Source organism: Ranitomeya imitator, chromosome 5, assembly GCF_032444005.1.
Source record: "Ranitomeya imitator isolate aRanImi1 chromosome 5, aRanImi1.pri, whole genome shotgun sequence".
NCBI classification, from domain to species: Eukaryota; Metazoa; Chordata; class Amphibia; order Anura; family Dendrobatidae; genus Ranitomeya; species Ranitomeya imitator.
In genome coordinates, this window is record NC_091286.1 from 437,142,208 (window position 1) to 437,162,292 (window position 20,085).

The 20,085-nt window shown below is 44.7% G+C and overlaps 1 protein-coding gene across 1 annotated transcript in view; it reads right to left on the bottom strand.

Moving 5' to 3' along the window:
- LOC138638117 (probable cation-transporting ATPase 13A4) overlaps positions 1 to 20,085 on the bottom strand; it is a 627,752-nt gene that overhangs the window by 374,528 nt on the left and 233,139 nt on the right. Inside the window, exons 7-8 of the mRNA XM_069727139.1 lie at positions 18,280 to 18,414; positions 18,119 to 18,191 (exon numbers count right to left, since the gene is read on the bottom strand). Coding sequence (XP_069583240.1) covers positions 18,119 to 18,191; positions 18,280 to 18,414 — 208 coding nt within the window. The remainder of the gene's footprint in view (positions 1 to 18,118; positions 18,192 to 18,279; positions 18,415 to 20,085) is intronic.

Consider the following 20,085-nt stretch of genomic DNA (forward strand, 5'->3'; position numbering starts at 1 on the left):
TAATAGTTAGGCATTGGAAATTGGAGGTCATTTGGCTAAAGTTGTGGGGGGTATGGCTGGTTCAAGTATTTAGTGGGCCCAGGAAACGTGGACCGCGTCACGGCAGTGGAGCAGGGAGAGGTAAGTATTTCAACTTTGCAAGTGCTGTGATCCTGAGCAAGCAGGAGGGGCCCACTCGTTCATATTGGCACTGGCACAGGGCCCCTCAAAGTACGGCAGTGTGTTTGCACAGCGGGGGCACCTCCCACTGGCAGCGACACTTTTGCGTACTATGAGGGGCCCTGTGCCAGTGACGTTACCAACGAGTATCCCTCCCCCACCTGATGAAGGAACCTGCACTTTCATCTGCACCTTCCTCTTTGTCCCCGTGTAAGGTGGTATAGTATGCGGGAAGGGGAACCTGACTTTCAGCAGGGTCAGCTTCTGGCTGCGTAGTGTGCAAGGGGAATGTAGTGGTCTAGGTCAATGTACCAGCAGACTCATGTAGCACTGGCTGGGCAATGGGCAGGATGAGGAGGAAACACAGATATAGGCTCAAATAATAAAGTGGGCTAAATGCATTTCAAAATTGGTAACAGGACTAACCAGGCGGCATTGCTGCAATGAGAGGCTGACACAGTAAGTAGGCCCAAATCAGTAAGTAGATTAAATGCAGTTCAAAATTGGTAACAGTAGTAAAGAGGCGGAACTGCTTTGTTCAGTGGAGGAGAAAAGCAAGGAGCGGCAGACACCGTTAGTAGGCCCCAACAAAACTAGTAGGGCAAATGCAGTGTAATATTAAAACTACTTAATAAAAGCCTGAAGATTGAAGCTAAGGCAAGTAAACCAGGAGAACACATTGGAGCGGCAGACACCGGTATTAGGCCCCAACCAAACTAGTAGGCCAAATGCAGTGTAATATTAAATCTACTTAATGAAAGCCTGAAGATAGAAGCTCAGTAAAGGAAACCAGGAGAAAACCTTGGAGCGGCAGACACCGTTAGTAGGCCCCAACAAAACTAGTAGGGCAAATGCATTGTAATATTAAAACTACTTAATGAAAGCCTGAAGATTGAAGCTAAGGCAAGTAAACTAGGAGAACACCTTGGAGCGGTGAAAACCATTCGTAGGCCCCAACCAAACTAGTAGGCCACATGCTTTATATTATTAAAACTACTTAATGAAAGCCTGAAGATAGAAGCTCTGGAAAGGAAACCAGGAGAAAACCTTGGAGCGGCAGACACCGTTAGTAGGCCCCAACCAAACTAGTAGGCCACATGCTTTACATTATTAAAACTACTAAATGAAAGCCTGAAGATTGAAGCTATGGCAAGTAAACTAGGAGAACACCTTGGAGCGGCAGACACCGTTAGTAGGCCCCAACCAAACTAGTAGGCCACATGCTTTATATTATTAAAACTACTTAATGAAAGCCTGAAGATAGAAGCTCTGGAAAGGAAACCAGGAGAAAACCTTGGAGCGGCAGACACCGTTAGTAGGCCCCAACCAAACTAGTAGGCCACATGCTTTATATTATTAAAACTACTAAATGAAAGCCTGAAGATAGAAGCTCAGTAAAGGAAACCAGGAGAACACCTAGGAGCGGCAGACACCGTTAGTAGGCCCCAACCAAACTAGTAGGCCAATGCAGTTTAGTATTTTAAAAAACATAGGACGAAAGCCAGAAAGATTAAGGCTAATGAAAAAAACCCAGGAAAACACCAAGGAGCGGCAGACACCGTTTGTAGGCCCCAACAAATCTAGTAGTCCCAATGCAGTTTTCAAATTCCGATAGGCTGAAAACCTGACAATTGAAGCTCAGCTTTTTTCAGAGGAGGACAGCTGTATTAAGTGGCGTAGATAGACACAGGTAGTAGGCCTTAAACCAAAAAGTTGGCTCAAAGCAGTTTAAAAAAGGTTACAGGGCTATACGGGCAGCATTGGTGTGGTCAGCGGAGGACAATTGGAAGGAGGGACCGTAGACAGACTTACTAGACCTAAAATAAAAAAAGTAGGCTCTATGCACTTTTAAATAGGTTCCAGGTGTACACAGGCAGTATTGGTGTGGTCAGTGGAGGACAATTAGAAGGAGGGACCACAGTCAGACTTATTAGGCCTAAAATAAAAAAAAAGTTGGCTCTATGCAGATTTACATAGGTTCCATGGGTACACAGGCAGCATTGGTGTGGTCAGTGGAGGACAATTGGAAGGAGGGACCGCAGACAGACTTACTAGGCCTAAAATAAAAAAGTAGGCTCTATGCACTTTTAAATAGGTTCCAAGGGTACACAGGCAGCATTGGTGTGGTCAGTGGAGGACAATTGGAAGGATGGACCGCAGACAGACTTACTAGGCCTAAAATAGAAAAGTAGGCTCTATGCACTTTTAAATAGGTTTTAGGGGTACACAGGCAGCATTGGTGTGGTCAGTGGAGGACTATTGGAAGGAGAGACCGCAGACATACTTAGTAGGCCTAAAATAAAAAAAGTAGGCTCTATGCACTTTTAAATAGGTTCCAGGGGTACACAGGCAGCATTGGTGTGGTCAGTGGAGGACAATTGGAAGGAGGGACCGCAGACAGACTTACTAGGCCTAAAATAAAAAAAGGAGGCTCTATGAACTTTTAAATAGGTTCCAGGGGTACTCAAGCAGCATTGATGTGGTCAGTGGAGGACAATTGGAAGGAGGGACCGAGGACAGACTTACTAGGCCTAAAATAAAAAAAGTAGGCTCTTTGCACTTTTAAATAGGTTCCTGGGGTACACAAGCAGCATTGGTGTGGTCAGTGGAGGACAATTGGAAGGAGAGACCACAGACAGACTTACTAGGCCTAAAATAAAAAAGTTGGCTCTATGCAGATTTACATAGGTTCCATGGGTACACAGGCAGCATTGGTGTGGTCAGTGGAGGACAATTGGAAGGAGGGACCGCAGACAGACTTACTAGGCCTAAAATAAAAAAAGGAGGCTCTATTCACTTTTAAATAGGTTCCAGGGGTACACAAGCAGCATTGGTGTTTTCAGTGGAGGACAATTGGAAGGAGGTACCACAGACAGACTTACTAGGCCTAAAATAAAAAAAGTAGGCTCTATGCACTTTTAAATAGGTTCTACAGGTACACAGGCAGCATTGGTGTGGTCAGCGGAGGACAATTGGAAGGAGTGTTTGACACAGTTAGAAGGCCAAAATAATAAATTGAGGTTAATGTCTGGCAAAAAAAAATTAACAAATAAACAGGTGGCATACCTAGGTACAGGGGTGGGCTCCTCTGCTGACTTGTAGACAGTGGTATTTGGCGCAAAGTATTAGCTGGTGTAAATGTAGGACAGGGCCCCAGAATATTTTTACTAGCATCATATATGTCAACAAATTGGTATTGGCAGTGCCATTGAAGGATTTAACCGCATAGACTAAACAGTGGTGGAGCAGTGAGAGATAATTTTGCAAGTGGTAGAGCACTGTTTGAGCTTGGGGGGAACACTCTCTAGTGGCCGGCGGTACTTGCCCAGGGCCCCTCATGTTACAACGGTGTGTCTGATGTTGGGTGCGCACCACCGCCGCCAGAGACACTTCATTGTACAATGAGGGACCCTGTGCCAGTGCCGTCGCCCAAAAGTGGGCACACCCACCTCTCACGGCACTCTCACGGGTGCTTGCGCCAAGTGGTGACCACGGCCCCGTGGGGGGAGTCAGCCAATTTAGAGAGGTGTAAAAATGTCGTATGCTGGACATACAGCAGCTGCAAATCGAGAAATTGGAACAGTCAGTAAGACCAGTCCAAAAGCAAGACCTTTTTACAGGAAAGCTAGGTGTCAGCCGGGAAAGGTGGGGCAAAATAATTAGAAATCCATGATTGGTTCATTTTAATGAATGTTAGATCATCAACATTTTGGGTAGCCAGACGACTCCTTTTTTCGGTCAGTATTGAACCAGCAGCACTGAATACTCTTTCTGATAGCACACTAGCTGCTGGGCAAGCAAGCTCCTGCAATGCATATTCTGCCAATTCAGGCCAAGTGTCTATTTTGGATGCCAAGTAATCAAATGGGAATGACGGATGAAGGAGAACATCGATAAGGGAGGAAAAATAGTTAGTAACCTGTTGTGAATTCTGTTGCTAAGCTCCCTCCTGTGGTCATGAATGGTACTTCGGCTGGTTCTGGCCATGGGCTTCCTCTGGTGGTTGAGAGTGGGGCTGCGGCTTCTGAGGTTCCTTCCACAGGTGACGAGGTTAATTCGTTAGCTGGCTGCTCTATTTAACTCCACCTAGATCATTGCTCCATGCCACCTGTCAATGTTCTAGTATTGGTCTAGTTCGCTCCTGGATCGTTCTTGTGACCTGTCTTCCCAGCAGAAGCTAAGTTCCTGCTTGTTTTTCTCTGTTTGCTATTTTTTCTGTCCAGCTTGCTATTTTGATTTTTGTCTTGCTTGCTGGACGCTCTGGGACGCAGAGGGAGCGCCTCCGCACCGTGAGTCGGTGCGGAGGGTCTTTTTGTGCCCTCTGCGTGGTCTTTTTGTAGTTTTTTGTGCTGACCGCAAAGTTACCTTTCCTATCCTCTGTCTGTTCAGTAAGTCGGGCCTCACTTTGCTAAATCTATTTCATCTCTGTGTTTGTAATTTTCATCTTTACTCACAGTCATTATATGTGGGGGGCTGCCTGTTCCTTTGGGGAATTTCTCTGAGGCAAGGTAGGCTTTATTTTTCTATCTTTAGGGCTAGCTAGTTCCTTAGGCTGTGACGAGGCGCCTAGGGAGCGTCAGGAGCGCACAACGGCTATTTCTAGTGTGTGTGATAGGATTAGGGATTGCGGTCAGCAGAGTTCCCACGTCTCAGAGCTTGTCCTGTATTATTAGTAACTATCAGGTCATTCCGTGTGCTCTTTACCACCAGGTCCATTATTGTCCTCACCACCAGGTCATAACAGTACAGGTGGCCCAAAGTATTAATGCATCTCAATAGAGGGATAAGAGAAGTTCTGAGATCATTTTTTTTTCTTTGCAGTATGTTTTGTCTCTCTTTTCCCCTTTACCTCTGGGTGGTTCAGGATACAGGTGTAGATATGGACATTCAAGGTCTGTCCTTTGTATGGATAGTAACATAGTAACATAGTTAGTAAGGCCGAAAAAAGACATTTGTCCATCCAGTTCAGCCTATATTCCATTATAATAAATACCCAGATCTACGTCCTTCTACAGAACCTAATAATTGTATGATACAATATTGTTCTGCTCCAGGAAGACATCCAGGCCTCTCTTGAACCCCTCGACTGAGTTCGCCATCACCACCTCCTCAGGCAAGCAATTCCAGATTCTCACTGCCCTAACAGTAAAGAATCCTCTTCTATGTTGGTGGAAAAACCTTCTCTCCTCCAGACGCAAAGAATGTCCCCTTGTGCCCGTCACCTTCCTTGGTATAAACAGATCCTCAGCGAGATATTTGTATTGTCCCCTTATATACTTATACATGGTTATTAGATCGCCCCTCAGTCGTCTTTTTTCTAGACTAAATAATCCTAATTTCGCTAATCTATCTGGGTATTGTAGTTCTCCCATCCCCTTTATTAATTTTGTTGCCCTCCTTTGTACTCTCTCTAGTTCCATTATATCCTTCCTGAGCACCGGTGCCCAAAACTGGACACAGTACTCCATGTGCGGTCTAACTAGGGATTTGTACAGAGGCAGTATAATGCTCTCATCATGTGTATCCAGACCTCTTTTAATGCACCCCATGATCCTGTTTGCCTTGGCAGCTGCTGCCTGGCACTGGCTGCTCCAGGTAAGTTTATCATTAACTAGGATCCCCAAGTCCTTCTCCCTGTCAGATTTACCCAGTGGTTTCCCGTTCAGTGTGTAATGGTGATATTGATTCCCTCTTCCCATGTGTATAACCTTACATTTATCATTGTTAAACCTCATCTGCCACCTTTCAGCCCAAGTTTCCAACTTATCCAGATCCATCTGTAGCAGAATACTATCTTCTCTTGTATTAACTGCTTTACATAGTTTTGTATCATCTGCAAATATCGATATTTTACTGTGTAAACCTTCTACCAGATCATTAATGAATATGTTGAAGAGAACAGGTCCCAATACTGACCCCTGCGGTACCCCACTGGTCACAGCGACCCAGTTAGAGACTATACCATTTATAACCACCCTCTGCTTTCTATCACTAAGCCAGTTACTAACCCATTTACACACATTTTCCCCCAGACCAAGCATTCTCATTTTGTGTACCAACCTCTTGTGCGGCACGGTATCAAACGCTTTGGAAAAATCGAGATATACCACGTCCAATGACTCCCCGTGGTCCAGCCTATAGCTTACCTCTTCATAAAAACTGATTAGATTGGTTTGACAGGAGCGATTTCTCATAAACCCATGCTGATATGGAGTTAAACAGTTATTCTCATTGAGATAATCCAGAATAACATCCCTCAGAAACCCTTCAAATATTTTACCAACAATAGAGGTTAGACTTACTGGCCTATAATTTCCAGGTTCACTTTTAGAGCCCTTTTTGAATATTGGCACCACATTTGCTATGCGCCAGTCCTGCGGAACAGACCCTGTCGCTATAGAGTCACTAAAAATAAGAAATAATGGTTTATCTATTACATTACTTAGTTCTCTTAGTACTCGTGGGTGTATGCCATCCGGACCCGGAGATTTATCTATTTTAATCTTATTTAGCCGGTTTCGCACCTCTTCTTGGGTTAGATTGGTGACCCTTAATATAGGGTTTTCATTGTTTCTTGGGATTTCACCTAGCATTTCATTTTCCACCGTGAATACCGTGGAGAAGAAGGTGTTTAATATGTTAGCTTTTTCCTCGTCATCTACAACCATTCTTTCCTCACTATTTTTTAAGGGGCCTACATTTTCAGTTTTTATTCTTTTACTATTGATATAGTTGAAGAACAGTTTGGGATTAGTTTTACTCTCCTTAGCAATGTGCTTCTCTGTTTCCTTTTTGGCAGCTTTAATTAGTTTTTTAGATAAAGTATTTTTCTCCCTATAGTTTTTTAGAGCTTCAATGGTGCCATCCTGCTTTAGTAGTGCAAATGCTTTCTTTTTACTGTTAATTGCCTGTCTTACTTCTTTGTTTAGCCACATTGGGTTTTTCCTATTTCTAGTCCTTTTATTCCCACAAGGTATAAACCGCTTACACTGCCTATTTAGGATGTTCTTAAACATTTCCCATTTATTATCTGTATTCTCATTTCTGAGGATATTGTCCCAGTCTACCAGATTAAGGGCATCTCTAAGCTGTTCAAACTTTGCCTTCCTAAAGTTCAATGTTTTTGTGACTCCCTGACAAGTCCCCCTAGTGAAAGACAGGTGAAACTGCACAATATTGTGGTCGCTATTTCCTAAATGCCCAACCACCTGCAGATTTGTTATTCTGTCAGGTCTATTAGATAGTATTAGGTCTAAAAGTGCTGCTCCTCTGGTTGGATTCTGCACCAATTGTGAAAGATAATTTTTCTTGGTTATTAGCAGAAACCTGTTGCCTTTATGGGTTTCACAGGTTTCTGTTTCCCAGTTAATATCCGGGTAGTTAAAGTCCCCCATAACCAGGACCTCATTATGGGTTGCAGCTTCATCTATCTGCTTTAGAAGTAGACTTTCCATGCTTTCTGTTATATTTGGGGGTTTGTAACAGACCCCAATGAGAATTTTGTTACCATTTTTCCCTCCATGAATTTCAACCCATATGGACTCGACATCCTCATTTCCTTCGCTAATATCCTCCCTTAAAGTGGACTTTAGACAAGACTTTACATAGAGACAAACCCCTCCTCCTCTCCGATTTTTACGATCCTTTCTAAACAGACTGTAACCCTGTAAGTTAACTGCCCAGTCATAGCTTTCATCTAACCATGTCTCGGTTATTCCCACTATGTCAAAGTTACCTGTAGATATTTCTGCTTCTAGTTCTTCCATCTTGTTTGTCAGGCTTCTGGCGTTTGCGAGCATGCAGTTCAGAGGATTTTGTTTTGTTCCAATCTCCTCACTGTGGATTGTTTTAGAAATGTTCTTACCTCCCTTCTGAGTATGTTTTCCTGGGTCGTCTTTGTTCGAGTCTAATGTTTTTCTTCCCGTCCCCTCTTCTTCTAGTTTAACGCCCTCCTGATAATCTCACTGCAAGGGTACAAAACATTCAAGATTTTGTGGTTCAGAATCCGATGTTAGAGCCTAGGATTCCAATTCCTGATTTGTTTTTTGGGGATAGATCTAAGTTTCTGAATTTCAAAAATAATTGTAAATTGTTTCTTGCTTTGAAACCTCGCTCCTCAAGTGACCCTGTTTAACAAGTGAAAATCATTATTTCTTTGTTACGTGGCGACCCTCAAGACTGGGCATTTTCCCTTGCGCCAGGAAATCCGGCATTGCGTGATATTGATGCGTTTTTTCTGGCGCTTGGATTGCTTTATGTTGAACCAAATTCAGTGGATCAGGCAGAGAAAATCTTGCTGGCTCTGTGTCAGGGTCAGTATGAGGTAGAGATATATTGTCAGAAGTTTAGGAAGTGGTCTGTACTCACTCAGTGGAATGAATGTGCGCTGGCAGCAATTTTCAGAAAGGGTCTCTCTGAAGCCCTTAAGGATGTCATGGTGGGATTTCCCATGCCTGCTGGTCTGAATCAGTCTATGTCTTTGGCCATTCAGATCGATCGACGCTTGCGTGAGCGTAAAGTTGTGCACCATTTGGCGGTATTATCTGAGCATAGACCTGAGCCTATGCAATGTGATAGGACTTTGACCAGAGCTGAACGGCAAGAACACAGACGTCGGAATGGGCTGTGTTTTTACTGTGGTGATTCCACTCATGCTATCTCCGATTGTCCTAAGCGCACTAAGCGTTTCGCTAGGTCTGCCACCATTGGTACGTTACAGTCGAAATTTCTTTTGTCCGTTACTCTGATTTGCTCTTTGTCATCCTATTCTGTTATGGCATTTGTGGATTCAGGCGCTGCCCTGAATTTGATGGACTTGGAGTTTGCTAGGCGCTGTGGTTTTTTCTTGGAGCCCTTGCAGTATCCTATTCCATTGAGAGGAATTGATGCTACGCCTTTGGCCAAGAATAAGCCCCAGTACTGAACCCAATTGACCATGTGCATGGCTCCTGCACATCAGGAGGATATTCGCTTTTTGGTGTTGCATAATCTGCATGATGTGGTCGTTTTGGGGTTGCCATGGCTACAGGTCCATAATCCAGTATTGGATTGGAAATCTATGTCTGTGTCCAGCTGGGGTTGTCAGGGGGTACATGATGATGTTCCATTTTTGTCTATTTCGTCATCCACCCCTTCTGGAGTCCCGGAGTTTTTGTCGGATTACCGGGATGTATTTGATGAGCCCAAATCCAGTGCCCTACCTCCTCATAGGGATTGCAATTGTGCTATCAATTTGATTCCTGGTAGTAAGTTTCCTAAGGGCCGACTGTTCAATTTATCTGTGCCAGAACACGCCGCTATGCGGAGTTATATAAAGGAATCCTTGGAGAGGGGTCATATTCGCCCGTTGTCGTCACCAATGGGAGCAGGGTTCTTTTTTGTGGCCAAGAAGGATGGTTCTTTGAGACCTTGTATTGATTACCGCCTTCTTAATAAGATCACAGTCAAATTTCAGTACCCTTTGCCGCTGCTGTCTGATTTATTTGCTCGGATTAAGGGGGCTAGTTGGTTCACCAAGATAGATCTTCGTGGTGCGTATACTCTTGTGCGTATTAAACAGGGCGATGAATGGAAAACAGCATTTAATACGCCCGAGGGCCATTTTGAGTACCTGGTTATGCCATTTGGGCTTTCCAATGCTCCATCAGTATTTCAGTCCTTTATGCATGACATCTTCCGAGAGTACCTGGATAACTTCCTGATTGTATATTTGGATCATATTTTGGTCTTCTCGGATGATTGGGAGTCTCACGTGAAGCAGGTCAGAATGGTGTTCCAGGTCCTTCGTGCTAATTCTTTGTTTGTGAAGGGGTCTAAGTGTCTCTTTGGAGTTCAGAAGGTTTCATTTTTGGGTTTCATTTTTTCCCCTTCTACTATCAAGATGGACCCTGTTAAAGTCCAGGCCATTTATGATTGGACTCAGCCGACATCTCTGAAGAGTCTGCAAAAGTTCCTGGGCTTTGCTAATTTTTATCGTCGCTTCATCAGTAATTTTTCTAGTGTTGCTAAACCGTTGACTGATTTGACCAAGAAGGGTGCTGATGTGGTCAATTGGTCTTCTGCGGCTGTGGAAGCTTTTCAGGAGTTGAAGCATCGTTTTTCTTCTGCCCCTGTGTTGTGCCAGCCAGATGTTTCGCTCCCGTTTCAGGTCGAGGTTGATGCTTCTGAGATTGAAGCAGGAGCTGTTTTGTCGCAAAGAAGTTCTGATGGCTCGGTGATGAAGCCATGTGCCTTCTTTTCTAGAAAGTTTTCGCCTGCTGAGCGCAATTATGATGTTGGCAATCGAGAGTTGTTGGCCATGAAGTGGGCATTCGAGGAGTGGCGTCATTGGCTTGAAGGAGCCAAGCATCGCGTGGTGGTCTTGACGAATCACAAGAATTTGACTTATCTCGAGTCTGCCAGACGGTTGAATCCTAGACAGGCTCGTTGGTCGCTATTTTTCTCCCGTTTTGATTTTGTGGTTTCGTACCTTCCGGGCTCTAAGAATGTGAAGGCTGATGCCCTGTCAAGGAGTTTTGTGCCCGACTCTCCGGGTGTTCCTGAGCCGGCGGGTATTCTCAAAGAGGGGGTAATTTTGTCTGCCATCTCCCCTGATTTGCGGCGGGTGCTGAAAAAATTTCAGGCTGATAGACCTGACCGTTGCCCAGCAGAGAAACTGTTTGTCCCTGATAAATGGACTAGTAGAGTTATCTCTGAGGTTCATTGTTCGGTGTTGGCTGGTCATCCTGGAATCTTTGGTACCAGAGATTTGGTGGCTAGATCCTTTTGATGGCCGTCTTTGTCGCGGGAAGTGCGTTCTTTTGTGCAGTCCTTTGGGACTTGTGCTCGGGCTAAGCCCTGCTGTTCTCGTGCCAGTGGGTTGCTTTTGCCCTTGCCGGTCCCGAAGAGGCCCTGGACGCATATTTCTATGGATTTTATTTTGGATCTCCCTGTCTCTCAAAAGATGTCGGTCATTTGGGTGGTTTGTGATCGCTTCTCTAAGATGGTCCATTTGGTACCCTTGTCTAAATTGCCTTCCTCCTCTGATTTGGTGCCGTTGTTTTTCCAGCATGTGGTTCGTTTACATGGCATTCCGGAGAACATCGTTTCGGACAGAGGTTCCCAGTTTGTTTCGAGGTTTTGGCGATCCTTTTGTGCAAGGATGGGCATTGATTTGTCTTTTTCCTCGGCTTTCCATCCTCAGACAAATGGACAAACCGAACGTAATAATCCGACTTTGGAAACATATCTGGGATGCTTTGTTTCTGCTGATCAGGATGATTGGGTGTCCTTTTTGCCTCTGGCTGAGTTCGCCCTTAATAATCGGGCCAGCTCGGCTACATTGGTTTCGCCGTTTTTCTGCAATTCTGGTTTCCATCCTCGTTTCTCTTCAGGGCAGGTTGAGTCTTCAGACTGTCCTGGTGTAGATACTGTGGTGGATAGGTTGCAGCAGATTTGGACTCATGTGGTGGACAATTTGACATTGTCCCAGGAGAAGGCTCAACGTTTCGCTAACCGCCGGCGCTGTGTGGGTCCCCGACTTCGTGTTGGGGATTTGGTTTGGTTGTCGTCTCGTTATGTTCCTATGAAGGTTTCCTCTCCTAAGTTTAAGCCTCTTTTCATTGGTCCGTATAAGATTTCTGAGGTTCTCAATCCTGTGTCATTTCGTTTGACCCTTCCAGCTTCTTTTGCCATCCATAATGTATTCCATAGGTCGTTGTTGCGGAGATACGTGGCGCCTGTGGTTCCATCCGTTGATCCTCCTGCCCCGGTGTTGGTTGAGGGGGAGTTGGAGCATGTGGTGGAGAAGATTTTGGATTCTCGTATTTCGAGATGGAAACTCCAGTACCTGGTCAAGTGGAAGGGTTATGGTCAGGAAGATAATTCCTGGGTCTTTGCCTCTGATGTTCATGCTGCCGATATGGTTTGTGCCTTTCATTTGGCTCGTCCTGGTCGGCCTGGGGGCTCTGGTGAGGGTTCGGTGACCCCTCCTCAAGGGGGGGTACTGTTGTGAATTCTGTTGTTAAGCTCCCTCCTGTGGTCATGAATGGTACTTCGGCTGGTTCTGTCCATGGGCTTCCGCTGGTGGTTGTGAGTGGGGCTGCGGCTTCTGAGGTTCCTTCCACAGTTGACGAGGTTAATTCGTTAGCTGGCTGCTCTATTTAACTCCACCTAGATCATTGCTCCATGCCAACTGTCAATGTTCCAGTATTGGTCTAGTTCGCTCCTGGATCATTCTTGTGACCTGTCTTCCCAGCAGAAGCTAAGTTCCTGCTTGTTTTTCTCTGTTTGCTATTTTTTCTGTCCAGCTTGCTATTTCGATTTTTGTCTTGCTTGCTGGAAGCTCTGGGACGCAGAGGGAGCGCCTCCGCACCGTGAGTCGGTGCGGAGGGTCTTTTTGCGCGCTCTGCATGGTCTTTTTGTAGTTTTTCGTGCTGACCGCAAAGTTACCTTTCCTATCCTCTGTCTGTTCAGTAAGTCGGGCCTCACTTTGCTAAATCTATTTCATCTCTGTGTTTGTAATTTTCATCTAAACTCACAGTCATTATATGTGGGGGGCTGCCTGTTCCTTTGGGGAATTTCTCTGAGGCAAGGTAGGCTTTATTTTTCTATCTTTAGGGCTAGCTAGTTCCTTAGGCTGTGACGAGGCGCCTAGGGAGCGTCAGTAGTGCTCCACGGCTATTTCTAGTGTGTGTGATAGGATTAAGGATTGCGGTCAGCAGAGTTCCCACATCTCAGAGCTTGTCCTGTATTATTAGTAACTATCAGGTCATTCCGTGTGCTCTTTACCGCCAGGTCCATTATTGTCCTCACCACCAGGTCATAACAGTAACCATACTGGACAAATGTTGTCTCCTGTCACTTTGAATTGATGCTGCAGTACCTGTCCTGTCTGCGGTCATTGCTAAATCACTCCACAACCTGGTCAGAAAACCCCTCTGTCCAATGCCACTTCTGATTTGTGCACCTCTAACAACACTGCCATATTGCCCCCTGCAGCTCGTGTGAGAACCATCACCGCCGCTGTGTGCAGGGAATGCCTGAATCAAACGGTCTAGAAGAGTTGCTTGTTTGGTTGCCAATATTTGCTCAAGGTTCTCATGTGGCATTATATTTTGCAATTTCCCTTTATAGCGTGGATCCAGGAGGCAGGCCAACCAGTATTCATCATCGGTCATCATTTTTATAATGCGGGGGTCCCTTTTTAGGATATGCAAGGCATAATCTGCCATGTGGGCCAATGTTCCAGGTGTCAATTCACTGCTTGTGCTTGGTTGAGGAGCACTTTCTGGCAAATCAACGTCACTTGTCTCCCTCAAAAACCCTGAACCTGACCTTGCAACGCAAGAAGTTTCTATTGCCCCCTGAGAAGCTTCCTCATCCAAAAAATAGTCATCCCTATCATCCTCCTCCTCTTCGCCCACCACCTCTTCCAGTAGACTTCCTTGACCAGACAATGGCTGACTGTCATCAAGGCTTCCCTCGTCCTCGGCTGCAGATGCCTACTCCTTTATGTGCGTCAAACTTTGCATCAGCAGATAACCACCGATCGACCAAACCACTGCACGGCCAGCTCTACCCTACCTATTGTATCCTCACCCATCCCTTGTAGATTGTGAGCCCTCGCGGGCAGGGTCCTCCCTCCTCCTGTACCAGTTGTGACTTGTATTGTTCAAGATTATTGTACTTGTTTTATTATGTATACCCCTCCTCACATGTAAAGCGCCATGAAATAAATGGCGCTATAATAATAAATAATAATAATAATAATAATTAGGGGGATGCTCATGCTTATGATGGCGTCATCTGCACTAACCAGGCATGTGCATTCCTCAAAACACTGAAGGACTTGACACAGGTCTTGTAGCTTCGACCACTGCACACCTGACAACTCCATGTCTGCCATCCAACTGCCTGCCCGTGTATGTGTATCCTCCCACAAATACATAACAGCATGCCTCTGTTTGCACAGCCTCTGAAGCATGTGCAGTGTGGAGTTCCACCTTGTTGCAACGTCGATTATTAGGTGGTGCTGGGGAAGCTTCAAAGATACGGCTGGAGCGTACGGGCGAACGGCGGATGTGCGAGCAATGTCTGCGCACCTTCAGGAGCAGGTCGGGTAACCCGGATAACTTTTCAGGAAGCACTGCACCACCAGGTTCAAGGTGTGAGCCATGCAATGAATGTGATTCAGTTGTGAAAGGGCTTTGGCAGCCATAAAATTCCTTCCGTTATCACTGACTACCTTGCCTGCCTCAAGATGTACACTGCCCTGCCATGACTGAGTTTCTTTCTGCAAGAACTCAGACAGAACTTCCATGGTGTGTCTGTTGTCACCCAAACACTTCAGTTCCAACACAGCCTGCTGACGCTTGCCACTAGCTGTTCCATAATGGGACACATCGTGTGCAACAGTGGCAGCTGTGGAAGGAGTGGTCGTGCGACTGCGGTCTGTGGACGAGCTCTCGCTTCTGCTAGAGGACGAGGAGGAGGAGGGGGGATGAACACCTACAGCCAACTGTTTCCTAGACCATGGGCTAGGCAGAACTGTCCCAATATGGCTGTCCCCTGTGGACCCTGCATCCACCACATTAACCCAGTGTGCCGTGATGGACACGTAACGACCCTGGCTATGCCTACTGGTTCATGCATCTGTTGTGAGGTGCACCTTTCTACTGACAGATTGCCTGAGTGCATGGACAATGCGGTCTTGTACATGCTAGTGGAGGGCTGGGATGGCTTTTCTTGCAAAGAAGTTTTGACTGGGTACGTCGTAGCGTGGTACTGCGTAGTCCATCAGGGCTTTGAAAGCTTCACTTTCAACTAACCGGTAGGGCATCATCTCTAACAAGATTAGTCTAGCAATGTGGGCGTTCAAACCCTGTGTATAGGGATGAGAGGATCAGTACTTCCTTTTCCAAATGAGAGTCTCTTGTAGGGTGAGCTGGACTGGAGAGCTGCATATGGTGGAACTAGCGGGGGTGATGGTGGACATGGCAGACAGAGAGGGTTGTTGATGGTATTCTTGCAGTTGGCCTACATACAGTGTTTCCTACCATGAACCTGGTGATTCCCTGACTGCTTTGGCCTGGCGACAAGACCTCCACATTTGCTGCAGGTGGTGTGGTAAACGGTGGGCTTACAGTGAGGGAAGGAATGTAGCGTTGCTGACTAGCTTCATTGTGAGAGGGTGCAACAACGTTACGGGACGTTTGGTAGTTAGCCCAGGCTTGCAAGTGCATGGTGGTTAAATGTCTGCACATGCAACTTGTATTTAGATTTTTCACATTCTGACCTCTGCTGAAGGTCCTTGAGCATTTCTTACAGATGACTTTGCACTGATCATTCAGATCTTGGTTAAAAAATTGCCAGACTGCACTCTTCCTACTATCGGATACCTTTTCAGGCATTGCACACTGAGCTACTTTAACCGAATGGCCACGCTGTCCTACAACTGTTTTTGGTTTTGACACACGTTTTTGGACAGATACGGGCCTGCCAGATGAAAGCTGTTACGATGTTGATGCCTGCTGCGGCTCCTCCTCCTCCGCTTCGGAGCTACTGCCGGCGACACCCTGTTCCCCTAATAGCTGTCAATTGGGGTCAACAACTGGGTCATCTATCACCTCCTCTTCTATGTCCTGTGCATGTTCCTCTGTGTCACCATTTAAGCCGGTGCTATAGCGTTCGGGACGGGGCACCATAGTCTCATCAGGGTCAGATTCTGGCTCAGTACACTGCGAGGGCAATGTTGTGATCTGAGTCAATGGAACAGCATAATAATCTAGCTGTGACTGTGCATCTGTGCATTCCATGTCCGATTCATCTTGTAATGGGCATGGCCTGTTAACAATTTCCCTTTCTAACCCAGGCACGGTATGTGTAAAGAGCTCTATGGAGTAACCTGTTGTGTCGCCTGACGCATCCTTCTTTGTTGTTCTGGGTGAAGGACACAAGGAATCGACTTGTTCCTGACCGGGAGCATCCACTAACGACGCGCTGCTTTTAAATTTTGCACTTTCTGAAGAGGAGGCGAAAGAGCTAGAGGCAGAGTCAGCAAGGAAAGCCAAAACTTGTTCCTGCTGCTCCGGCTTTAAAAGCGGTTTTCCTACTCCCAGAAAAGGGAGCGTTCGAGGCCTTGTGTAGCCAGACGATGATGCTGGCTCAACAACTCGAGACTTAAGTGCTATATTGCTTTTCCCACGACCACGTGATGCTCCACCACCACTACCATCATTACCAGCTGGCAATGACCGCCCACGGCCACGACCTCTTCCACCAGACTTCCTCATTCTTGGAAAAATGTAACCAAACTAACAAACGTTATACGGTACTGTAAAACCAGATAGAAGTTGGACGTAAACTTGTTGTGAGTTTAAATCTCCCTTTTTTTATGTGTGGGAGAATGCAGGAAAAAATCAGGCCCACTTTATTACACTACACAGTTTGATTGGCAGAAAGTGGATGACAGATATGCCACAAACAGGACCGAAACAGATGCACTCAGTGGCAATACAAATCTCCCTTTTTTATGTGTAGGAGAATGCAGGAAAAAATCAGGGCCACTGTATTACACTACACAGTTTGAGTGGCAGAATGTGGATGACAGATGCCACAAAAGGACTGACGCAGATGCACTCAGTGGCAATATAAATCTCCCTTTTTTCATGTGTGGGAGACAGCACGAAAAAATCAGGCCAACTGTATTACACTACACAGTTTGAGTGGCAGAAAGTGGATTTCAGATGCCACAAACAGGACTGACGCAGATGCCCTCAGTGGCACTATAAATCTCCCTTTTTTATGTGTGGGAGAATGCAGGAAAAAATCAGGCCCACTGTATTACACTACACAGTTTGAGTGGCAGAAAGTGGATGACAGATGCCACAAACAGGACTGACGCAGATGCACTCAGTGGCAATATAAATCTCCCTTGCTTATGTGTGGGAGAATGCAGGAAAAAATCAGGACCACTGTATTACACTACACAGTTTGAGTGGCAGAAAGTGGTTGGCAAATATATCAAAAAATACAAGGGCTGTAGTAGAATTTCAATCTCCCTACAATGATCAAAGGACAAGTATGGCAGCAATAAAAAGGACTGCTGCACACAAAAGTGTGGACAAAGAAACAAGAGAACTGTGCAGAAAAGAAGGAGCAACAGGATTTTTGCTTTGAAAAAGTTGGTTTGCGTAGCGGCGTACAAGCAGCAATGCAGCTATCAGGGAGCCTTATAAGCTACAGAGCTGATGCACAGAAATCTAGCCTGCACTGTCCCTGCAAAGAAAAGGTGGTGTTGGACAGTGGAAATCGCTACAGCACAAGCGGTTTGGGGGTTAATATTCCCTTCCTAACGATATCCCTGCTTCAGACGAAGCTACAGCAACCTCTCCCTATGCTCAGATCGGCAGAAGTAAGATGGCGGTCAGCATGCACGCCCCTTTATAGCCCCTGTGACGCCGCAGAAAGCAAGCCAATCACTGTAATGCCTTTCTCTAAGATGGTGGGGACTGAGACCTATGTCATCACGCTGCCCACACTTTGCGTCCACCTTCATTGGCCGAGAAATGGTGCTGAACACGTCCAATGAAACGCGACTTTGGCGAGAAGATCGCCGACCGCGTGGCCGATCCCACACTGGGATCGGCTTGGGTTTCACGAAACCCGACTTTGCCGAAAGTCCGCGACTTATGAAATTGACCGATCCGTTTCGCTCAACCCTAGTTAAAACTTTTATTGTGAAATCATTGCCTATTTTTAAGACAAATTTACACAATACCTAGATTAATGTGTATAAGATACTTATGTCTTTCTGTTTTTTGTACCAGATTGTACTACTTTTACATAATTATACTTTAACATATTTGTTTCAACGTACATTTGTAAATTTATAAATTAAAAAGAGAGAACACTACTGACACACAATACTACACAGCTATATGTTACTAATCAGTAAATTAATATTCTCTGTAACTGTTACCTCCATTTTTTTGAAGCACTGAAACCAAAATGCTGTTGAAGGATGCTGACATTCTGTGCAGTTTGACTGATTGCTAAAATGAAAAAAGATGTGTATTTATTTATTTTTTGTAAAGGAAAACGGAATAGAACACTGTTTTCTTTAAACACAAGTTCACATACCTTTCTTAAATTGTACACTGTTGCTAAAATGCACAAGATGGTCATAGCTAAAACAGAGCAGCTATATTCATAGTATCCTGTAGATATCCACAAACTTACTGAATAGGTTTGAAACACATAAAATGGGTTTAAAATCTGAAAAGCAGAAGAAAATAATTATTTCACATATGCACAGTTCCAACAATTGTAACAGAATCATTTCCTCTTGTGTTCCAAGAACCCCAATCTAGCATTGAATTTGAAGAAACGTGAATAAAACCTGATGTTGTCTACACTACTGAGAAAACTGTGAAATGCAATTAATTTGATTGTATTGTGTGTGATTATTATTCATAGTTGTTCATGCTTTTTTTTATATGCAATCATGTGTTAGTTTAAAATGGACCCTTTAGATGTTTTTCATTACTTTCACATCCTTTTTCAGGCTTTTGTTAACCCTGTCCCAACTTTTTTTTAGGTGTTTTTCTGCCATCAATTTCTAATTTTATTTTAAATAAAGATTTGAGTCTGCATTTTTGTGCTAGAATTCTCAGACTATCTATATCCAATGACCTTGCCTCTCTCTGCCTCCACCTTGACATGTCTGGTGGTGGCAGGTAGCTATGACGTTAGACACTGACCCCACGACTTCCGATATCTGAGCGGCTGATGCTAGTGCCACTCATAACCTCTCCTCTCTTATTTGTGAGTCAAAATGTAAAAAGCCAGTGTCTCTATCCTAAACTTACCCCTCTGAAAGAAGCTAAAAGCGAAACGTGTGTTAAAATGCTATTTCCTCAGATTTTGCCCTCCTATTAATAGCTTTACTATTGCCTTGGATATGTTTACTTCTGTCATTTAGAACTTACTATAGGATACCTTTACTTATTTTACCAGCATTCTCAGTCTGTCAGTCTGAACTTGTGGCTAGACATTTGGCACTTGCCCGACATATTGTCTCATGCTGTGTGCCACTTGGTATCTTTGTAGCATGTTGTCTGAAATCTGATCTCACTTGTAGGATCAGCCACTTGGCCTCTATAGCAATGTACTGTTATTGATAAATATTTTCTTAGAAGAAAAAATGACTGTTCAAGCTCCTAAAAATAATTAAACACATAGTGTTCGGCAAAAGTCCTCAAATTGTGTGGATGTACACTTAGGGCGCTAAGAGTCCAGCTACGCGTTTCGATCTATAGGTAGATCGTTATTACAGCTAAACTTCATCTGTCAGCATGTAGGTCTTATAGTATGTATGGACCAATCACATAATTTGCCCTCGTTAGGTGACTAAATAGCACGGTCCTAAAAAAAATCTATAGTACCAAGCTGATAAATTGTGCCAACATAAGGTGAAAATCATAAATTAGAACAAATATCAAACATCACTAAAATTAAAATCACATAATATATCATTAGTAGTGGAACAGAATTTCATTCCTTCTATTAAGACCAGTAGGGTGTCTAGTTTACAAACTATAGATCTAGGATGCCTCTCGCGTGAGAAGGCATCTATTAATATCACCTCCACGTTTAAGATTTTTTACTTGCTCGATTCCTGTGACTATCAGACAAGAAGTATTACTATTATGATATGAACATGAACATATTATTACCCTGCCTTTGGATATTCATTCTTATTATTCTAGTTAGTTTGCTCTACATAATATTGTATGACTAGCTGAAGAGCCCGGCGTTGCCTGGGCATAGTAAATATCTGTGGTTAGTTATAGCACGTCACTTCTCTTATTTTCCCATCACGCCTCTCATTTTCCCCCTCACATCTCTCATTTTCTCCCTCACACCTCTCATTTTCTCCCTCACTCC